Genomic DNA, 22,091 nt, shown 5'->3' with positions numbered 1-22,091 from the left:
ATATTAAGGAGTGTCTTAAAACACTTTTACCACTAGAGATGCACACTCAAAAAGTTTGTGGACCGCTGTTCTAAAACAGGAATGCTGCCCAGTTATTGGTAGCCAAACCCCTGTTACCCAAACGTAACTGTTTTGAACTCAATCCTTAGCTTGTACTGATTAAACAAACTACTTGTTTTTCATAAAGTGGTTTATAGGGGCTTTTAAATTTGTCATATTTTATACTGTGGCATTCTAAGAGTTTATTATTTATCTTTTTCTAGTTTTAAGCATAAAGAGCTAGAAAATGATCTGTTACTGAAATATACTTTATGTGGCAAGTATATGACATGAAAGTAGAGCTTGTTATATGTTAATAGATAAACATAGACTTTAAATTTTAATGTGTTGGGTAATGTATTGGCTAACGCTAATACTTTGTGCTGGAGTTAGCTAAGTGATGTGCTGGAGCTGGCTCATACTGTTTTATGAGAGCCATTCCACACAGCAGCCTGAAGTGGGCTGTGGGAGTACAGTTGGGCCTCTGTATCCATGGTTTCTGCATCAGTGGATTAACCAACTGTGGATCAAAACTATTAGAAAAAAAATTCCAGAAAGTTCCAGAAAGCAAACCTTGAATTTGCCATGTACTGATAACTGTTTACGTAGTACTTATACTGTAATTACAACTGTTTACATAGCATTTACATTATATTAGGTATTGTAAATAATCTAGAGATGGTTTAAAGTATGTGGGAGGATGTGCATAGGTTATATGCAAATACTACATCATCTTATATCACGGACTTGGGCATCAGTGGATTTTGGTAAATGTGGGGGCTCCTGGAACAAATTCCCTTCGAATACCATGGGGCGACTGTATTTACACTGTAAATACACTGTATTTACATGTGGAAATGAGGAAATGCTGCAAATCAGGACTTTCTTTTCCATCCCCCATCCCACCCAAGGAACTTGGTTAGCACTATAAAGTTTTTCAGGGCTAACATACTTTTCCCAAATCATGCTGTGGAACGTGGGACTTTCAAATCCTTTGTGAAAAAGTATTATGTGGTCAGTTCAGAAATATTACATATAGAAATGTACTCTCTTTATCAGAAAGTCACAGTATGTATGAACATTCTAAACTTTGATACTTTATGCTGTAAAGAAAGGTATTTAACTTTATGTAACTCAGCATTTCCAAAACTTTATATTTACAGAACTCATTTTTGTGTTACATCTATTAATAACTCATTAAATTAATATTTTGAGAATACTGTTTGAGAAATATAAAGATAAATAATATTTATTACTTATTGAGTTAAAATGTGTTTTATTTTCAGCCCTGCCAAGGTAACCCTGCTGGGGTCAGTTATCTTCACATTCCAGCAAACCAATCATCTGGCAATATCAAGGCATAATCTTATGTTCCTCTATACTATGTTTCTTGTGGCCACAAAGGTAAGAGTTCAAAGTAGCAATAAAGCAGTATTACAAATTCTGTGTAACCAAAATTCTGCATAAGGCAAGTAACGGAAAAATTTATTTTTTATTATAGTCTAAAAATATCAATTTTGGGGAGTTATTCAGCACATCCATGACTTACTGAAACATAGCTCTTCTGTGATTCCTCATTTGATTTATGCTGAGGCTATCAGGAAGGATCTGCAGATAACCTTATAGTATTTACATTGGAGGCCAGAGAGTAGTGGAAATAGCCAAGGCTGATCAGAGACTGCAAAGTGTTGTGTCATTTGTAAAATGAGGTTCTTGGAGTAGATGTTCTCTGAGGTTCCTTTAAACTTTAAAACTTTTATATTTTTATATTAGGACATATTTGTGGTCATTCTCTTTAATTACTGTTGTCTGGTTGGATGCTTTATCCCTTCGTGAAGTTAGGAAATAGTATAAGATGGTATAAGACCATAGGTTTCAGAGACAGGCAGTCTTAAATTCAAATCCTAGCTTCGCTATCTAATCCCTGAATAGGCAAGTTACTTAATGTCTCTGAATCCTGATTTCCTCGTCTTCATTGTACCGATTGTTGATATGGTTCGAGATGACATATACCATTCTGTGACTGTGTCCGACACATCTTATTTATTTATTTATTTTTATTTATTTTTGGCTGTGTTGGGTCTTCGTTGCAGCACGTGGGCTTTCTGTAGTTGTGGTGAGCGGGGGCTGCACTTCGTTGTGGTGCACGGGCTTCTTATTGTGGTGGCTTCCCTTGTTGTGGAGCGCGGGCTTCAGTAGTGTGGGTCGCGGGCTGTAGAGCACAGGCTCAGTAGTTGTGGCACGCAGGCTCAGTAGTTGTGGTGCAGAGGCTTAGTTGCTCTGCGGCATGTGGGATCTTCCTGGACCAGGGCTCCCTTGCATTGGCAGGCGGATTCTTAACCACTGCGCCACCAGGGAAGCCCTCTGACACATCTTATGAATTTTATTTCAGCTGTATGATGAGACTAATTCTGATTATTATTATTCTTAAATTTTTTATATATTCACTATTCACGAGTAGACAGTTGATTTTAAAATATTATTATTTAAGCCTAGAGAAATTTTATAGATATCTGTATCTCAGCCTAGATGTTTCCAGCTAAAAACTTACCTATGAGATGCTTAGAAGGAAAACAGTATGTATTATATAAATTTATATCTTAGAAAGAACCAAATCACTATAGGGATCATTTATTTTTATTCCAGTAGTCTCTGCAGTGGAGGTGATCTGTGGTTGTTGTACTTCAGATATCTGAGGCAAAAATCTCTTCATATGTGCCTTCTTCTAACAGTCATCAGATTTTTTGTTTTGTTTTGTTTTGTTTTGTTTTTTTGCGGTACGCGGGCCTCTCACTGTTGTGGACTCTCCCGTTGCGGAGCACAGGCTCCGGACGCACAGGCTCAGCGGCCACGGCTCACGGGCCCAGCCGCTCCGCAGCATGTGGGATCTTCCCGAACCGGGGCACGAACCCGTGTCCCCTGCATCGGCAGGCGGACTCTCAACCACTGCGCCCCCAGGGAAGCCCAGTCATCAAATTTTGAGCTGCATTTTTTGGTAACATTTTTACTGAGATATATTTTACATACCATACAATTCATCCATTGAAAGTATACAGTTCAGTGGTCTTTAGTATATTCACAGAGATGTGCAGCTGTTAACACAATTGATATTAGAACATTTTCATCACCCCAAAATAAACCTCATACCTGTTAGCAGTCACTTCACATTTTCCCTCAATCCCCTCAACTGTAGACGACCCCTGATCTACTTTCTGTCTATAAATTTGCCTATTCTGACATTTCATGTAAGTGGAATCATGCAATATGTGGCTTGTGACTGGTTTCTTTCACTTGCATGATGTTTTTGATGTTCATCCATATTGTAGTATGTATCAATATGTTATTCCTTTTAATTGCCAAATAATATTCCATTGTGTGGGTATACCACATTTTATTTCTCTATCAGTTGATGGATTTGGGGCTGTTTTACCTTTTGGGTAATATGAATAATGAGCTATGAACATTCATGTACACGTTTTTGTGTGGACATATATTACATTCCTCTTGGGTGTATCATATAGGAATTGAATTATTAGATCATATAGTAATTCAACGTTTAATCTTTTGAGGAACTAACGGACTGTCTTCCAAAGTGGCTTCATCATTTTACGTTCCCACCAGCAATGTATGTGAGAGTTCTAATTTCACCACATCCTTAACCAATGCATATCTTTTTTATAGCCATCCTAGTGGGTGTGAAGAAGCAATTCATTGTGATTTTGATTTATATTTCCCTGATGACTAATGATGTTGAGCATTTTTTATGTGCTTGTTGGCCATTTGTATATTTTCTTTGGAAAAATATCTGTTCAGATCGTTTGCCCTTTTTTAATCATGGCATTTGTCTTTTTAATGTTGAGTTGTAAGATTTCTTTATGTATTCTGGATACTGGACCCTTATTAGATTTCTGGTTTGTAAATGTTTTCTCCTATTCTGTGATTTGTCTTTTCACTTTCTTCGTAGTGTCCTTGGAAGCACAAAATTTTTAAATTTTGATAAAGTCCAATTTGCATATTTTCTCTTTTGTTGTGTATGCTTCTGGTGTCATATCTAAGAACCCATTGACAAATCTAAGGTCAAAAAGATTTACCTCTATGTTTTTTTCTAAGAGATTTATAGTTTTAGCTCTTATATTTAGTTCTGTGATCTGTTTTGAGTTAATTTTTGTGTATGGGATATCTAGTTGTTCAAGCACCATTTATTGAAAAGACTGTTCTTTCCCTCATTGAATTGTCTTGGCACCCTTGTAGAAAATCAGTTGACTGTAAATGTAAGAGTTTATTTCTGGACTCTCACTTTTATCCCATTCATCTCTATGCCTATTTTTATATTTGTACCATGCTATCTTAATTATTTCAGCTTTGCAGTAAGTTTTGAAATTGGGAACTGTGAGTCTTCCAGGTTTGTTCTTCTTTCTCAGGATTGTTTTGACCACTCTAGGTCACTTGAATTTCCATATGAATTTTAGAATTAACTTGACAATTTCTGCAAAGAAGGCCAGCTTATGTCTTCATAGGGATTACATTGAATCTGCAAATCAGTTTGGGGAGTAGTGTCATCTTAACAATGTTAAGTCTTATAATCCATCAACATAGATTTTAAAATTTTATTTAGGTCTTCTTTAATTTTTTTCAATGATGTTTTCAGTATATAAGCCTTACACTTCAGTTGTTAACTTTATTCCTAAGTATTTTGTTCTCTTTGATGCTATAGTAAATGAGATTGTTTTTTAAATGTTTTATTTTCAGATTGTACCTTGAAAATGTGTGGAAATAAAATTGATTTTTTATATAATCTTGTATATTGTAACCTAGCTGAATTTATTTATTAGCTCTAATAGTTTTTTATTTTTAATGTATTCCTTAGGGTTTTCTACAAGATCATGTCATTTGCATAGAAATAATTTTCCTTCTTCCTTTTCAATCTCCATGTCTTCTTATCTCATTTTCTTGCCCAGTTGCCCTGTCTAGAACTTCCAGCACAATGTTGAATAGAAATAGAGAGAATGAACATCCTTATCTTCTTTTTGATCCTAGGGAGAAAGCATTCAGTCTTTCACTAACAGGTATGATATTAGCTGAGGGTGTTTTATAGGTGCCCTTTATCAGATTATGTTAGTTCCCTTCTCCTCCTCGTTTGTTGAGTGTTTTTATCATGAAGTAGTGTTGGGAGCTATATAAATTTTGAGAGTTTCTAACTTTAATCTTTAAAGAAAATGAATGTGTGTTGTGGGTTTAGTTAGATTAACTGGTACTGGTATCTGTTAAATTTTTTGAATTGCAAGGATCAGTTTTTGTTGAAGGCCTAATTTGTAGCATAAAAATGATAGCTTTTCTTACAATAGTAATTGGCAGTACCAGACATACAGTTATTTATTATAGCACCTAAATTTAAATACCATATCACAAATTGATAATAAAAAGGTATTTTAAAGTAGAATAACATACAGTATTGAACTTTTCTCATAGTATTCCTCAAATCTTCCTAACTAGAATATTATTCCCCTAACATTTTAGAATAATATTCTAATAATTTAGAATAATATTCCCCAACATTTTACTAAATATCCACCAACTTCTGAGCAGAATATTCATTTTTAGCTCATCCTTTTGCCCAGATTCCCTTCAGATTTATACTGATTTTTAAATAGCTTGTGATTTGTTTGAGTAGCTACTATAGTTTTTCATTTCTTAGGTATAAAATAATGAATTGACAGAATATACAGAGAAAAAATCGGCACTAATTATTTTTCTTTACCTTGCTTTTCTTGTATTATTTATATAGTTAGGAAATTTGCATTGTGTGTTTGTTTTGGATAATAATCCAGTGTTTTGACATATACAAAGATGCTAATAAATATGATTCCTCTTTTCAAAGAGAATATCTCCCACAAGTAAGACAAGGGCACAGGTATCTATAATACAAGTATAAAAAGAGTAACAGAAAGTAAGTGCCACCAGTATTGCTCGACCTCTAGAATCTCTGTTGTCATCTCACCCACTAGAAGCTGCTCTGTGGTAAAACTCAGGTATTCTCACCCTTGAAATGTGCAGCCTAGCTATGGACTTGTGGCACCATCCCACGTAGACATGAAGTCTCCTCCCTGCCCCACGCCTGCCTATCTTCCTCCTGACACCCTGCCTGAGGATTCCAGTTAGTTTAGCTGCACCTGATGTCAGTCTCTCCCATTGGAGATGATTTGAGAAAAGTTTCAGAAGCATGGAATATCTTTTGGCTCCTCAGTGTAAGAAGTTATTGTGAAATAGATAAAGCAAAGGGAGATTTGAGTGGTCAAGAAAGATTAAAACCAAAAAGAGGCTGTTGGATTTTGAAATTGAGGTATTTGGTGACCTTGGTAAAAGTAGTTTCAAATGGACTGTTAGAGAATAGAAAAAAGTTTTTGATAGACTGAGGTGAATAAGAGGAAGTAAAGACGAGGAGTATAAACTACTTTAAAGGGATTTAGAGTCTAAACAAAAACAACTTGGGAGAGGAGTTTGGCAGTATCCGATAAAGTTGAAGATTTATGTATCTTGGACTTCCCTGGTGGCTCAGTGGTTAAGAATCCACCTGCCAGTGCAGGGGACACGGGTTCGAGCCCTGGTTCAGGAAGATTCCACATGCCGTGGAGCAACTAAGCCCGTGTGCCACAACTACTGAGCCTGCGCTCTAGAGCCGGTGTGCCACAACTACTGAAGCCCACATGCCTAGATCCCATGCTCCACAAGAACAGAAGCCACCACAGTGAAAAGCCCGCGCACCGCAACGAAAGTGTAGCCCCTGCTCTCCGTAACTAGAGAAAGCTTGTGCACAGCAACGAAGACCCAACTCAGCCAAAAATAAATAAATAAAATTAATTTATATTAAAAAAAAGATTTATGTATCTTGTGAGCTAGTAATTCCATTTCTAGGTATAACCTACATCATTCTCCCAAGGTGTAATACAGAACCCAGCTTCATCAGGATCTCTTAAAAAATGCTTTAGCATTTAAGTAGCATTTAATATTCATTTACTAAAAACTTAAGAATGAGCTCCTTTAAAATTAACAAAAAAATCAACTTTACTGAAGTATAATTTGCACATAATAAAATATAGCCTTTCTAGAGTTTCAGTAAATTTGTGTACCTATGTAACCACCACTACAACCAAGATATGGAATATTTCCATTACTTGAAAAAGTCCCTTGTGCTCTAATCAAGTACATCCCAACCACCACCCATGGCCCCAGGGTGGAACACCCATTTCCATGTAAGTGGGATCATATAGTATATATTTTTTCTGTCTGGCTTCTTTTGCTCAGCATGTTTTTGAGATTTATCCATGTTGTCGCATATTCCTTTTTATTGCTAAGTAGCATTATATACCACAATTTGTTTATGTAATTACCTGTTGATGGATTTTGGATTATTACCAGCTTTTGATTATTTGAATACGGTTATTATGCATAAAGCTGCTATAAACATGTTTACTTTGTGTGCACATATATTTTCATTTCTCTTGGATATATAGGGGTGGAATTGTTGGGTCACGTGGAAAGCTTATGTTACATGATACAAGCATAATATATAGAAATCTATTGCTTTTCTATACACTAATAATGAACTATCAGGAAGAGAAAGTAAGAAATCAATCCCATTTAAAATCTCATCAAAAAGAATAAAATACCTAAGAATAACTTAACCAAGCAGGTGAAAGACTCATATAACAATGATGAAGAAATTTGAAAATGATACAAAGAAGTGGGTCTGTTTCTGTTTTGTATATAAGTTCATTTGTATCATTTTTTTTTTTAGATTCCACATATAAGCGATGTCACGTGATATTTGTCTTTCTCTTGTTTCACATAATATGTTAATCTCTAGGTCCATCCATGTTGCTGCAAATGGCACTATTTCATTCTTTTTTATGGCTGAATAATATTACATTGTGTGTGTGTGTGTGTGTGTGTGTATGCACACACACATACAACATCTTCTTTATAGATTCATCTGTTGACGGACATTTAGGTTGCTTCCATGTCTTGGCTATTGTAAATAGTGCTGCAGTGAACATTGGGGTGCATGTATCTTTTCAAATTATGGTTTCTCTGGATGTATGCCTTGGAGTGGGATTGCAGGATCATATGGTAGCTCTATTTTTAGTTTTTTTTTTTTAAACATCTTTATTAGAGTATAATTGCTTTACAATGGTATGCCAGTTTCTGCTTTATAACAAAGTGAATCAGTTATACATATACATATGTCCCCATATCTCTTCCCTCTTGCATCTCCCTCCCTCCCACCCTCCCTATCCCACCCCTCTAGGTGGTCACAAAGCACCGAGCTGATCTCCCTGTGCTGTGTGGCTGCTTCCCACTAGCTATCTGTTTTACGTTTGGTAGTGTATATATGTCCATGCCACTCTGTCACTTTGTCCCAGCTTACCTTTGCCCCACTCCCCGTATCCTTAAGTCCATTCTCTAGTAGGTCTGCATCTTTATTCCCATCTTGCCCCTAGGTTCTTCTGACCATTTTCTATTTTCTTTTATTTTTTTTTAGATTCCACATATATATGTGTTAGCGTACGGTATTTGTTTTTCTCTTTCTGACTTACTTCACTCTGTATGGCAGTCTCTAGGTCCATCCACCTCACTACAGATAACTCAGTTTCGTTCCTTTTTATGGCTGAGTAATATTCCATTGTATATATGTGCCACATCTTCTTTATCCATTCATCTGTTGATGGACACTTAGGTTGCTTCCATGTCCTGGCTATTGTAAATTGAGCTGCAATGAACATTTTAGTATATGACTCTTTTTGAATTATGGTTTTCTCAGGGTATATGCCCAGTAGTGGGATTGCTGGGTCGTATGGTAGTTCTATTTTTAGTTTTTTAAGGAACCTCCATACTGTTCTCCATAGTGGCTGTATCAATTTACATTCCCACCAACAGTGCAACAGTGCAACAGTGCATTCCCTTTTCTCCACAACCTCTCCAGCATTTATTGTTTGTAGATTTTTTGATGATGGCCATTCTGACCAGTGTGAGATGATATCTCATTGTAGTTTAGATTAGCACGTCTCTAATGATTAATGATGTTGAGCATTCTTTCATGTGTTTGTTGGCAATCTGTACATCTTCTTTGGAGAAACGTCTATTTGGGTCTTCTGCCCATTTTTGCATTGGGTTGTTTGTATTTTTTCATATTGAGCTGCATGATTTGCTTGTATGTTTTGGACATTAATCCTTTGTCAGTTGCTTCATTTGCAAATATTTTCTCCCATTCTGAGGGTTGTCTTTTCATCTTGTTTATGGTTTCCTTTGCTGTGCACAAGGTTTTAAGTTTCATTAGGTCCCATTTATTTATTTTTGTTTTTATTTCCATTTCTCTAGGAGGCGGGTCAAAAAGGATCTTGCTGTGATTTATGTCATAGAGTGTTCTGCCTATGTTTCCTCTCAGAGTTTGATGGTGTCTGGACTTACGTTTAGGTCTTGAATCAATTTTGAGTGTTTTTTTGTGTATGGTGTTAGGGAGTGTTCTAATTTCATTCTTTTACATGTAGCTGTCCAGTTTTCCCAGCACCACTTATTGAAGAGGCTGCCTTTTCACCACAGTATATTCTTGCCTCCTTTGTCAAAGATAAGGTGACCATATGTGCGTGGGTTTAGCTCTGGGCTTTCTATCCTATTCCATTGATCTATGTGTCTTTTTTTGTGTCAGTACCATACTGTCTTGATTATTGTAGCTTTGTAGTATAGTCTGAGGTCAGGGAGCCTGATTCCTCCAGCTCCGTTTTTCTTTCTCAAGATTGCTTTGGCTATTCCAGGTCTTTTGTGTTTCCATACAAATTGTGAAAATTTTTTTCTAGTTCTGTGGAAAATGCCAGTGGTAGTTTGACAGGGATTGCATTGAATCTGTAGATTGCTTTGGGTAGTAGAGTCATTTTTACAATGTTGATTCTTCCAATCCAAGAACATGGTATATCTCTCCATCTATTTGTATCATCTTTAATTTCTTTCATCAGTGTCTTATAATTTTCTGCATACAGGTCTTTTGTCTCCTTAGGTAGGTTTATGCCTAGATATTTTATTCTTTTTGTTGCAGTGGTAAATGGGTTTTCTTAATTTCACTTTCAGATTTTTCATCATTTGTGTAAAGGAAAGCAAGAGATTGTTGTGTGTTAATTTTGTATCCTGCTACTTTACCAAATTCATTGATTAGCTCTAGTAGTTTTCTGGTAGCATCTTTAGGATTCTCTATGTACAGTATCATGTCATCTGCAAAGAGTGACAGCTTTACTTCTTCTTTTCCGATTTGGATTCCTTTTATTTCTTTTTCTTCTCTGACTGCTGTGGCTAAAACTTCCAAAACTATGTTGAATAATAGTGGTGAGAGTGGGCAACGTTGTCTTGTTCCTGATCTTAGTGGAAATGGTTTCAGTTTTTCACCATGGAGGATGATGTTGGCTCTGGGTTTGGCATATATGGCCTTTATTATGTTGAGGAAAGTTCCCTCTATGCCTACTTTCTGGAGGGTTTTTATCATAAATGGGTGTTGAATTTTGTCAAAAGCTTTCTCTGCATCTGTTGAGATGATCATATGGTTTTCCTCCTCAATTTGTTAATATGGTGTATCACGTTGATTGATTTGCATATATTGAAGAATCTTTGCATTCCTGGGATAAACCCCACTTGATCATGGTGCATGATCCTTTTAATGTGCTGTTGGATTCTGTTTGCTAGTATTTTGTTGAGGATTTTTGCATCTATGTTCATCAGGGATATTGGCCTGTAGTTTTCTTTCTTTGTGACATCTTTGTCTGGTTTTGGTATCAGGGTGATGGCCTCGTAGAATGAGTTTGGGAGTGTTCCTCCCTCTGCTATATTTTGGAAGGGTTTGAACAGGTTAGGTGTTAGCTCTTCTCTAAATGTTTGGTAGAATTTGCCTGTGAAGCCTTCTGGTCCTGGGCTTTTGTTTGTTGGAAGACTTTTAATCACAATTTCAATTTCAATGTTTGTGATTCGTCTGTTCATATTTTCTGTTTCTTCCTGGTTCAGTCTCGGAAGGTTGTGCTTTTCTAAGATTTTGTCCATTTCTTCCAGAGTGTCCATTTTATTGGCATATAGTTGCTTGTAGTAATCTCTCATGATCCTTTGTATTTCTGCAGTGTCAGTTGTTACATCTCCTTTTTCATTTCTAGTTCTATTGATTTGAGTCTTTTCCCTTTTTTTCTTGATGAGTCTGGCTAATGGTTTATCAATTTTGTCTATCTCCTCAAAGAACCAGCATTTAGTTTTATTGATCTTTGCTATCATTTCCTTCATTTCTTTTTCATTTATTTCTGATCTGTATGATTTCTTTCCTTCTGCTAACTTTGGGTTTTCTTTGTTCTTCCTTCTCTAATTGCATTAGGTGTAAGATTAGGTTGTTTATTTTAGATGTTTCTTGTTTCTTAAGGCGGGCTTTTATAGCTGTAAAGTTCCCTCTTAGAACTGCTTTTGCTGCATCCTGTAGGTTTTGGGTCGTTGTGTTTTCATTGTCGTTTGTTTCTAGGTATTTTTTGATTTCCTCTTTGATTTCTTCAGTGATCTCTTGGTTATTAAGAAGTGTGTTGTTTAGCCTCCATGTGTTCGTATTCCTTACAGATTTTTTCCTGTAATTGATATCTAGTCTCATAGCGTCATGGTTGGAAAAGATACTTGATAAAATTTCAATTTTCTTAAATTTACCAAGGCTTGATTTGTGACCCATGATATGCTCTATCCTGGAGAATCTTGCAGGAGCACTTGAGAAGAATGTGTGTTCTGTTGTTTTTGGATGGAATGTCCTATAAATATCAATTAAGTCCATCTTGTTTAATGTATCATTTAAAGCTTGTGTTTCCTTATTTATTTTCATTTTGTATGATCTGTCCATTGGTGAAAGTGGGGTGTTAAAGTCCCCTACTATGATTGTGTTACTGTCGATTTCCCCTTTTATGGCTGTTAGTATTTGCCTTATGTATTGAGGTGCTCCTATGTTGCGTGCATAAATATTTACAATTGTTATATCTTCTTCTTGGACTGATCCCTTGATCATCATGTAGTGTCCTTCTTTGTCTCTTGTAATAGTCTTTGTTTTAAAGTCTATTTTGTCTGATACGAGAATTGCTATTCCAGCTTTCTTTTGATTTCCATTTGCATGGAATAGCTTTTTCCATCCCCTCACTTTCAGTCTGTATTTGTCCCTAGGTCTGAAGTGGGTTTCTTGTAGATAGCATATATACGGATCTTGTTTCTGTATCCATTCAGCTAGTTTGTGTCTTTTGGTTGGAGCATTTAATCCACTTACATTTAAGGTAATTATCAATATGTATGTTCCTATTCCCATTTTCGTAATTGTTTTGGGTTTGTTATTGTAGGTCTTTTCCTTCTCTTGTGTTTCCTGCCTAGAGAAGTTCCTTTAGCATTTGTTGTAAAGCTGGTTTGGTGGTGCTGAATTCTCTTAGCTTTTGCTTGTCTGTAAAGCTTTCAATTTTTCCGTCAAATCTGAATGAGATCCTTGCTGGGCAGAGTAATCTTGGTTGTAGGTTTTCCTCCTTCATCACTTTAAATATGTCCTGCCACTCTCTTCTGGCTTGGAGAGTTCCTGCTGAAAGATCAGCTGTAAGCCTTATGGGGATTCCCTTATGTGTTACTTGTTGTTTTTCCCTTGCTGCTTTTAATATTTGTTCTTTGTATTTAATTTTCGATAGTTTGATTGATAGGTTTCTTGGCGTGTTTTTCCTTGGATTTATCCTGTATGGGACTCTCTGTGCTTCCTGGACTTGATTAACTATTTCCTTTCCCACATTAGGGAAGTTATCGACTATAATCTCTTGAGATATTTTTCTCTGTCCCTTTCTTTTTCTCTTCTTCTCGTGGGACCCCTATAATTCGAATGTTGTTGGGTTTATTGTTGTCCCAGAGGTCTCTGAGACTGTCCTTAGTTCTTTTCATTCTTTTTTCTTTATTTTGCTCTGCAGTAGTTGTTTCCAGTATTTCATCTTCCAGGTCTCTTATCCGTTCTTCTGCCTCAGTTATTCTGCTATTGATCCCGTCTAGAGAAGTTTTAATTTCATTATTGTGTTGTTCATCTCTGTTTGTTTGCTCTTTAGGTTCTTTTAGATCCTTGTTAAACGTTTCTTGTATTTTCTCCATTCCATTTACAAAGATTTTGGATCATCTTTACTGTCATTATTCTGAATTCTTTTTCAGGTAGACTGCCTATTTCCTCTTCATTTGTTAGGTCTGGTGGGTTTTTATCTTGCTCCTTCATCTGCTCTGTGTTTCTCTGTCTTCTCAGTTTGCTTAACTTACTGTGTTTGGGGGTCTCCTTTTCGCAGGCTGCTGGTTCATAGGTTCCATTGTTTTTGGTGTCTGTCCCCAGTGGGTAAGGTTGGTTCAGTGGGTTGTGTAGGCTTCCTGGTGGAGGGGACTAGTGCCTGTGTTCTGGTGGATGAGGCTGGATCTTGTCTTTCTGTTGGGCAGGTCCACGTCTGGTGTTGTGTTTTGGGGTGTCTGTGACCTTATTATGATTTTACGCAGCCTCTGTGCTAATGGATGGTGTTGTGTACCTGTCTTGCCAGTTGTTTGGCATAGGTTGTCCTGCACTGTAGCTTGCTGGTTGTTGAGTGGAGCTGGGTCTTGGCGTTGAGATGGAGATCTCTGGGAGATTTTCACCATTTGATATTACGTGCAGCTGGGAGGTCTCTTGTGGACCAGTGTCCTGAAGTTGGCTCTCCCACCTCAGTGGCGCAGCCCTGATGCCTGGCTGGAGCACCAAGAGCCTGTCCTCCACACGGCTCAGAATAAAAGGGAGAAAAGAAAGAAAGAAAGAAGATAAAATAAAGTAAAATGAAATAAAGTTATTACAATAAAAAATAATTAAGAATAGAAATTTTTTGGGCCTCCCTGGTGGTGCAGTGGTTGAGAGTCCGCCTGCCAATGTAGGGGACACGGGTTAGTGCCCTGGTCTGGGAAGATCCCACATGCCGCAAGCGGCTGGGCCCCTGAGCCGTGGCCGCTGAGCCTGTGCGTCTGGAGCCTGTGCTCTGCAACGGGAGAGGCCACTACAGTGAGAGACCCGCGTACCGCAAAAAAAAAAAAAAAAAAAAGAATAGAAAATTTTTTAAGTAATAAAAAAAAAAAAACCCGACAGACAGAACCCTAGGACAAATGGTAAAAGCAAAGCTATACAGACAAAATCACACAGAGAAGCATACACACACTCACAAAAAGAGAAAAAGGGAAAAATATATATATATCATTGCTCCCAAAATCCACCTCCTCAGTTTGGGATGATTCGTTGTCTATTCAGGTATTCCAGAGATGCAGGGTACATTAAGTTGATTGTGGAGATTTAATCTGCTGCTCCTGAGGCTGCTGGGAGAGATTTCCCTTACTCTTCTTTTTTCGCACAGCTCCTGGGGTTCAGCTTTCAATTTGGACGTGTCTCTGCGTGTAGGTTGCCTGAGGGCGTCTGTTCTTCACTCAGACAGGACGGGGTTGAAGGAGCAGCTGATTCGGGGGCTCTGGCTCTCTCAGGCGGTGTGCGGGGGGGTTAGTAACGGTGCGGTATGCGGGGTGAACCTGTGGCGGCAGAGGCCAGCAGGATGTTGCACCAGCCTGAGGCCCGCCGTGCGTTCTCCCGGGGAAGTTGTCCCTGGATCCCGGGACCCTGGCAGTGGCGGGCTGCGCAGGCTCCCAGGGCGGGGAAGGTTGTGTGGATAGTGACCTGTGCTTGCGCACAGGCTTTTTGGTGGCTGCAGCAGCAGCCTTAGCATCTCATGCCCGTCTCTGGGGTCCGTGCTGATAGCCGTTGCTCGCGCCCATCTCTGGAGCTCCTTTAAGCGGCGCTCTTAATCCCCTCGCCTCGCGCACCAGGAAACAAAAGATGCAAGAAAAGGTCTCTTGCCTCTTCGGCAGCTCCAGACTTTTTCCCAGACTCCCTCCCCCTCCCGGCTAGCTGTGGCGCACTAGCCCCCTTCAGGCTGTGTTCACGTGGGCAACCCCAGTCCTCTCCCTGGGATCCGACCTCCCAAGCCCAAGCCTCAGCTCCCAGCCCCGACCCGTCCCGGCAGGTGAGTAGACAAACCTCTCAGGCTGGTGAGTGCTGGTCGGCACCGATCCTCTCTGCAGAAATCTCTCCGCTTTGCCCTCTGCAGCCTTGTTGCTGCGCTCTCCTCCGTGGCACCGAAGCTCCCCACTCTGCCACTGGCAGTCTCCGCCTGCGAAGGGGCTTCCTAGTGTGTGGAAACCTTTCCTCCTTCACAGCTCCCTCCCACTGGTGCAGGTCCTGTCCCTATTGTCTCTTTTTTTTCTTTTTTCTTTTACCCTACCCAGGTATGTGGGAAGTTTCTTGCCTTTTGGGAGGTCTGAGGTCTTCTGCCAGCGTTCAGTAGGTGTTCTGTAGGAGTTGTTCCACATTTAGATATATTTCTGGTGTATTTGTGGGGAGGAAGGTGATCTCCGTGTCTTACTCTTCTGCCATCTTGAAGCGCCTCTCTATTTTTAGTTTTTAAGGCACCTCCATACTGCTTTCCATTGTGGCTGTACCAATTTACATTCCCACCAGCAGTGTAGGACGGTTCCATTTTTGCCACACCCTCTCTAGCATTTATTATTTGTAGACTTTTTGATGATGGCCATTCTGAATGGTGTGAGATGATACCTCCTTGTAGTTTTGATTTGCATTTCTCTGATAATTAGGAATATGGAGCATTTTATCATATGCCTGTTGGCCATCTGTATGTTTCCTTTGGAGAAATTTCTTTGTAGACTTCTGCCCATTTTTGATTGGTTTGTTGTTTTTCTGATATTGAGCTGTATGAGGTGTTTATATATTTTGGAGATGAATCCCTTGTTAGTGCCTCATTTGCAAATAGTTTCTCTCAAGTCCTTAGGTTGTTTTTTTGTTTTGTTTATGGTTTCCTTTGCTGCACAAAAGCTTTTACGTTTAACATATACACACTGCTATATATAAAAAAGATAACCATGAAGGACCTACTGTATGGAACAGGGAACTATACTCAATACTTTGTAATACCTGTTAGAGAAAAGAATCTGAAAAAGAATGCACACACACACACACACACACATATATACACACACACACATATATATAAAAATATGAGAAACTGAATCACTGTGCTGTATACCTGAAGCTAACACGACATAATAAATCAACTATACTTCAATAAAAAACATTGAAAAAAACTCCTGTTTTCCAAATACCTTTTATCACTAAGAAATATTTCATAATAAGATTTTAGCCTTAAAAAGTAAAAAATATCTCTAGTAGAACCCTGAATATTCATTCAGCAGTTCATAAACATTCTTGAACTGTTAAGAAAAATTAAGGGATAAAGGATTAAAAACCTAATAAAAAATTGAAAGAAATTTATCAACAGACAGTTCACACAACAAAGATATGATGTCCCTTAAACATATGAAAACATGGGATGCTCATTTGGGAATATATTAATGAAAATTACACTCAGATATCATTTCTCATCAGAGTGGCAAAAATTAAAGTCTGGCTGCATATCCTGTATGGAGAGAGAACTGGGCACTTTTTCAGTCTTATCTGGATATTCTGGCATGTGTTTATTTTCAGTTTTTTTCCCAGCTTTTTTTGCATATTGATATGAACTTTATTGGCAGTTTGTCTAACTCCATAATAAAATTTGTTGGTATTTTTATTGAGATTGTATTCAGTTTATAAATTAACTTAGGGTGGCAGTTGTATTACATAGGGACAAAAGCATAGATTGAGACAGGAGAGAGTACAGAGTCATGAGATTTTCTAATATTTAGGTAGGGGAGATCCAGAATGAGAAATGGGAAAGAAGCTGCTAAAAACCAGGAGATGGTATTAAGAAGGATGGACTGGTCAGTTATGCTGCATGCTGTTGAGAGGTGTATTCAGATAGTATTTTGTTGAATACATGAATGAGGGACAATGGTATTAGGCCCTTTCGGGGGATACAGTTGGACATGTAAACTTTGAATAAGACACAGACTCTGTCTTTAATATGTTATTGTCTAGGCCTTCCCTGGTGGCGCAGTGGTTGGGAGTCCGCTGCCGATGCAGGGGACATGGGTTCGTGCCCCGGTCTGGGAGGATCCGCATGCCGTGGAGCGGCTGGGCCCGTGAACCATGGCCACTGAGCCTGCGTGTCCGGAGTCTGTGCTCCGCAACGGGAGAGGCCACAACGGTGAGAGGCCCATGTACCGCAAAAAAAAAAAAAATTATTGTCTAAAAGGAAATATGAGGCATTGTACTTTTAAACTTTATGAGGATATGGACTAAGTTTGTTTTATTCAGCAGTGTATCCCTAGCATTCTGTCTGGTGCATGTAGTAGATTTTTAATATATATTTGTTGACTAACTGATAAATGACTAAAGTGCTCTTTCATAGGTCTCTCTGTATTTAATTCTCTCATACTTATTTATCTAAGACTATACTACCAGATGAACAGTTTATTTAACCAACTTATTGAAGACATGTATAAAAATGAGGATCTGAAGATTTGTTTGACAGTCATTTAGGTTAATAATTATTAATGTCTGAGTGAGTGATATTACCAATGAAGAAAGCATAGAGTAACCAGAAAACCAGGCTGAATATGCCATGTACCAGAAGTTAATTATTGGAGGGCATTGGGGGAGGCTTAATGGAGTAGACACTTCGCAGTTGCCCTGAAAAGGATTGTTTGGATTTAGGCAGATGGAGGCAGGAAGAAGTATGTTCTGGGTGGAGAGAAAGATTAATTATGCAAATTTTGCTTATATAGATACATTGTAATAGTCTTTGAATTATTCATATGAGGTAGAAGTTATGTTCGTTCATTATACTTTCATTGCTATGCACTATAGAGGATATAAAAGTACATGAGTACTGTTTGTGCCTTGAGGAACTTATAGTTTAGGTCACATTTTTCTGGGAATATTCTGAAATGATATAACATGAGATATTATAAAAATAATGTGCCAAAGCAATCTTGAGAAAGAAAAACGGAGCTGGAGGAATCAGGCTCCCTGACTTCAGACTATACTACAAAGCTACAGTAATCAAGACAGTATGATACTGGCACAAAAACAGAAATAGAGATCAATGGAACAAGATAGAAAGCCCAGAGATAAACTTGGGCTTAAACCTAAATGTAAGGCCAGACACTATAAAACTCTTAGAGGAAAACATAGGCAGAACACTCTATGACATAAATCACAGCAAGATCCTTTTTTGACTCACCTCCTAGAGAAATGGAAATAAAACCAAAAATAAACAAATGGGACCTAATGAAACTTAAAAGCTTTTGCACAGCAAAGGAAACCATAAACAAGACGCAAAGACAACCCTCAGAATGAGAGAAAATATTTGCAAATGAGGCAACTGACAAAGGATTAATCTCCAAAATATACAAGCAGCTCATGCAGCTCAATATCAAAAAAACAAACAACCCAATCCAAAAATGGGCAGAAGACCTAAATAGACATTTCTCCAAAGAAGGTATACAGATTGCCAGCAAACACATGAAAGGATGCTCAACATCACTAATCATTAGAGAAATGCTAATCAAAACTACAATGAGGTTTCACCTCACATGGGTCAGAATGGCCATCATCAAAAAATGTACAAACAATAAATGCTGGAGAGGGTGTGGAGAAAAAGGAACCCTCTTGCACTGTTGGTGGGAATGTCAATTGATGCAGCCACTATGGAGAACAGTATGGAGGTTCCTTAAAAAACTAAGGATAGAACTATCATATGACCCAGCAATCCCACTACTGGGCATATACCGTGAGAAAACCATAATTCAAAAAGAGCCATGTACCACAATGTTCATTGCAGCACTATTTACAGTAGCCAGGACATGGAAGCAACCTAAGTGTCCATCGACAGATGAATGGATAAAGAAGATATGGCACATATATACAATGGAATATTACTCAGCCATAAAAAGAAATGAAATTGAGTTATTTGTAGTGAGGTGGATGGACCTAGAGTCTGTCATATAGAGTGAAGTAAGTCAGGAAGAGAAAAACAAATACCGTATGCTAACACATATATACGGAATCTAAAAAAAAATGGTTATGAAGAACCTAGGGGCAGGACAGGAATAAAGACCCAGACATAGAGAATGGACTTAAGGGCACGGGGATGGGGAGGGGTAAGCTGGGACGAAGTGAGAGAGTGGCATGGACATATATACACTACCAAATGTAAAATAGATAGCTAGTGGGAAGCAGCAGCATTGCACAGGGAGATCAGCACGGTGCTTTGTGAGCACCTAGAGAGGTGGGATAGGGAGGATGGGAGGGAGATGCAAGAGGGAGGGGATATGGGGATATAAGTATATGTATAGCTGATTCACTTTGTTATACAGCAGAAACTAACACAACAATGTAAAGCAATTATACTGCAAGGTGTTAAAAAAAATGTGGCAGAGCTCAAACAATTTCTTTTCTGGAATTAATTTTTATTTTAGGATATGTTTAAATGTCAGATTAGGGCTTCTACATTCTTTGGTTTACTTCCCTTTTTTAAGCAAGAGACTATGAAGTCAAATGCTGTTTAATTTAGGTAATATGCTTTTTTCTTTTAATAGTTTGCTGAATAGGGAGACAGTTTTATATTTTATTTATAGAAGAATAAGGGTTCATTCCATTTGTCACCATTATATTTGTGTCACCTTATTGAATAAACCCTAAGAAGAGGCTGAATTCACAGAAATCCATCCATGGACCTCATAAATCTATCTCAGCAGTAATTTATGATGCCAGCCGTACTCCTTAGCTGAGTGATGAGTCTACTGGGAGTGGAGATTCTATTAAAACTCGACTTGAAAAATACTTAGTATAGTTCATGTTCTCAGGAAGTACTTTAGATCCTGACACTCATCTCTTTTGGATTTTGTAAAAAGACATTGCTGTTTTCCTGACAGTGGACCATTGTTTGACCTGAATTCTTTTGATTTTTGTTGGCCGTCCATGAAGTCAAGCTATTATGCTAATACATCTCATTGTGACTATTTATTCTAAAGAATAATTTAATCTAAAGAAATTCTTCTTAGATATTAACCAGTAATGGTATAAACTTGGAGGTTAACATATTTGGACTCTTCTCACTCTATATTCTCTCCAGGTGATTACATTCTAAGTCATGCCTTTACGTTTTACTTGTATGGTAATGACTTCTAAATCCATATCCCTTACTTAACGTTTCTGGGCAAACCTCCATTACTGCACTTACTCTCTACGGTTTTGTAATTACAGATTTACTTGCCTGTCTCTGGCTAGTCTGTAAGATTTTTGAGGGCAGGGATCACATTCAACATTCTTTTGGCAGCCAGGTGTAACGCACAAGCAGATTATTTTAATCCTGTGGATTTTAGGCTTTGTTAGTGCTGTTCTGTTTCAGATTTGCCCTTCTAGAATGTGACCCTTTTGGGGTCTCACGTTAAGCCCGAGGTGTACCCCTGGGCAGGTCCACCTTGCCTGGCTTTGAACTCCAACCTGTCTTCCCAGAACCAAGCAGTGGGCTACTCAGCTTTGGCCTCCCATCTGTTGTTCTCTGCTAGGTTTTTGAAATCTGTTTCTATGTTTGCACAGTTTAGCGTTGGCAAACTCCTTCAGCACAGACTACGCATGCACTTGGGGGCTTACTTAATGTGGTTCACTTCTCTTTGAGCTGTTATTGCTCTCAAGTGCTAGATGCTTTGGCCTTCTCAGACTCCAGCCTGTGTCCCTTTAACCCATTTGGGACTTCTGCATTTCATTTCCCTATGCTGTGAATTGACACATGTCCTTAAAAGAAAAAGCCAGGATAAATGTGGGGTTCACTTTGTTCAACTTCCTTTCTTTTAGGGATCATAACCCCACCAGGTTATGTATTACCTGTATTGGTTGTTCTCCAGTGTCTTTTTACTGTTGTTTCATGTATTTGTGTCTTTTATGTTGATTTTGTTGAGATACTGAGTCTGATATAAGCTATTTAGTCATGGCTGGCCTGTAGTTTATGTGCATGCATTAAAAAAAGGTTTATTTGTTATTTGTTTATTTATTTATTTTTTTTTGTGGTACGCGGGCCTCTCACTGTTGTGGCCTCTCCCGTTGCAAAGCACAGGCTCCGGACATGCAGTCTCAGCAGCCATGGTTCACGGGCCCAGCCGCTCCGCGGCATGTGGGATCTTCCCGGACTGGGGCACGAACCGTGTCCCCTGCATCGGCAGGCAGACTCTCAACCACTGCGCCACCAGGGAAGCCCCTATTTGTTTATTTTTATTGTGGTCAAATTGCCATAACAAAATCAGCTGTTTATACAATTCAGTGGTGTTTAGTACATTCACAATGCTGTGTGCATACATTTTAAAATTTAAATAAATTCTAGTACGTTATAGCTTTTGTTCTTTGTCTCATTTTCACCTAACAGTATATTTTAAGAATTTTTCCATATAACTTTATGATTTATTATTTTTAACAATTACACAGTATACATTTCACTTATCCATTCCTCTTGTGATGGACACGCACTTTGTCTCCAACTCCCCACTACCTAGACTATATTGCAGATAATAAGAATTTACTCTTGTTTCCATTGTCCTCAGGAAAGCTGATTATGTAGGGACCTCTTATGAAATTTAATTCCAAAAATATCTAGTTTGATTCATTATCTGAGATCTGCTGGAGGAATTGCCTCTTGGAAATTCATGGGCTTTTGGGAACCATTCTAGTCCATAACATTGTCCCAGATTCATTTTGGCACCAGTATAATTTCTTTGAGCAAATCTAAACATCTCTGAACACTATACATTTTGCCAGATAAAAGATTGGTAGCACTCCATTCTATCTCTCAGTGTCTCAGTTGCTTATATATATAAATATATATGGAAAAAATTGGATGGCTAGAGACTTACTACAGTCCCTCAGACTGGCAGGATTCTACAATTTACTGGAAGTCTGTGACTTTAGATAATGATAGACTGCAGTGTATTTAGTGATCAGACTCAAAATCTGAGTGTTCCTAAGTGCTTAACCACTTATTAGC

At 38.2% G+C, this 22,091-nt stretch overlaps 1 protein-coding gene across 2 annotated transcripts in view; it reads left to right on the top strand.

Annotated features, from left to right (window-relative positions):
• The window catches only part of TMEM38B (transmembrane protein 38B), a 165,737-nt gene that overhangs the window by 43,303 nt on the left and 100,343 nt on the right, over positions 1-22,091 (top strand). For both annotated transcript variants that reach the window (XM_032635929.1, XM_032635928.1), the window contains exon 5: positions 1,326-1,443. In XM_032635929.1, coding sequence (XP_032491820.1) covers positions 1,326-1,443 — 118 coding nt within the window. The remainder of the gene's footprint in view (positions 1-1,325; positions 1,444-22,091) is intronic.

This window comes from Phocoena sinus, chromosome 6 (genome assembly GCF_008692025.1).
Source record: "Phocoena sinus isolate mPhoSin1 chromosome 6, mPhoSin1.pri, whole genome shotgun sequence".
NCBI classification, from domain to species: domain Eukaryota; kingdom Metazoa; phylum Chordata; class Mammalia; order Artiodactyla; family Phocoenidae; genus Phocoena; species Phocoena sinus.
This window is presented reverse-complemented; position numbering and strand designations above follow the sequence as displayed.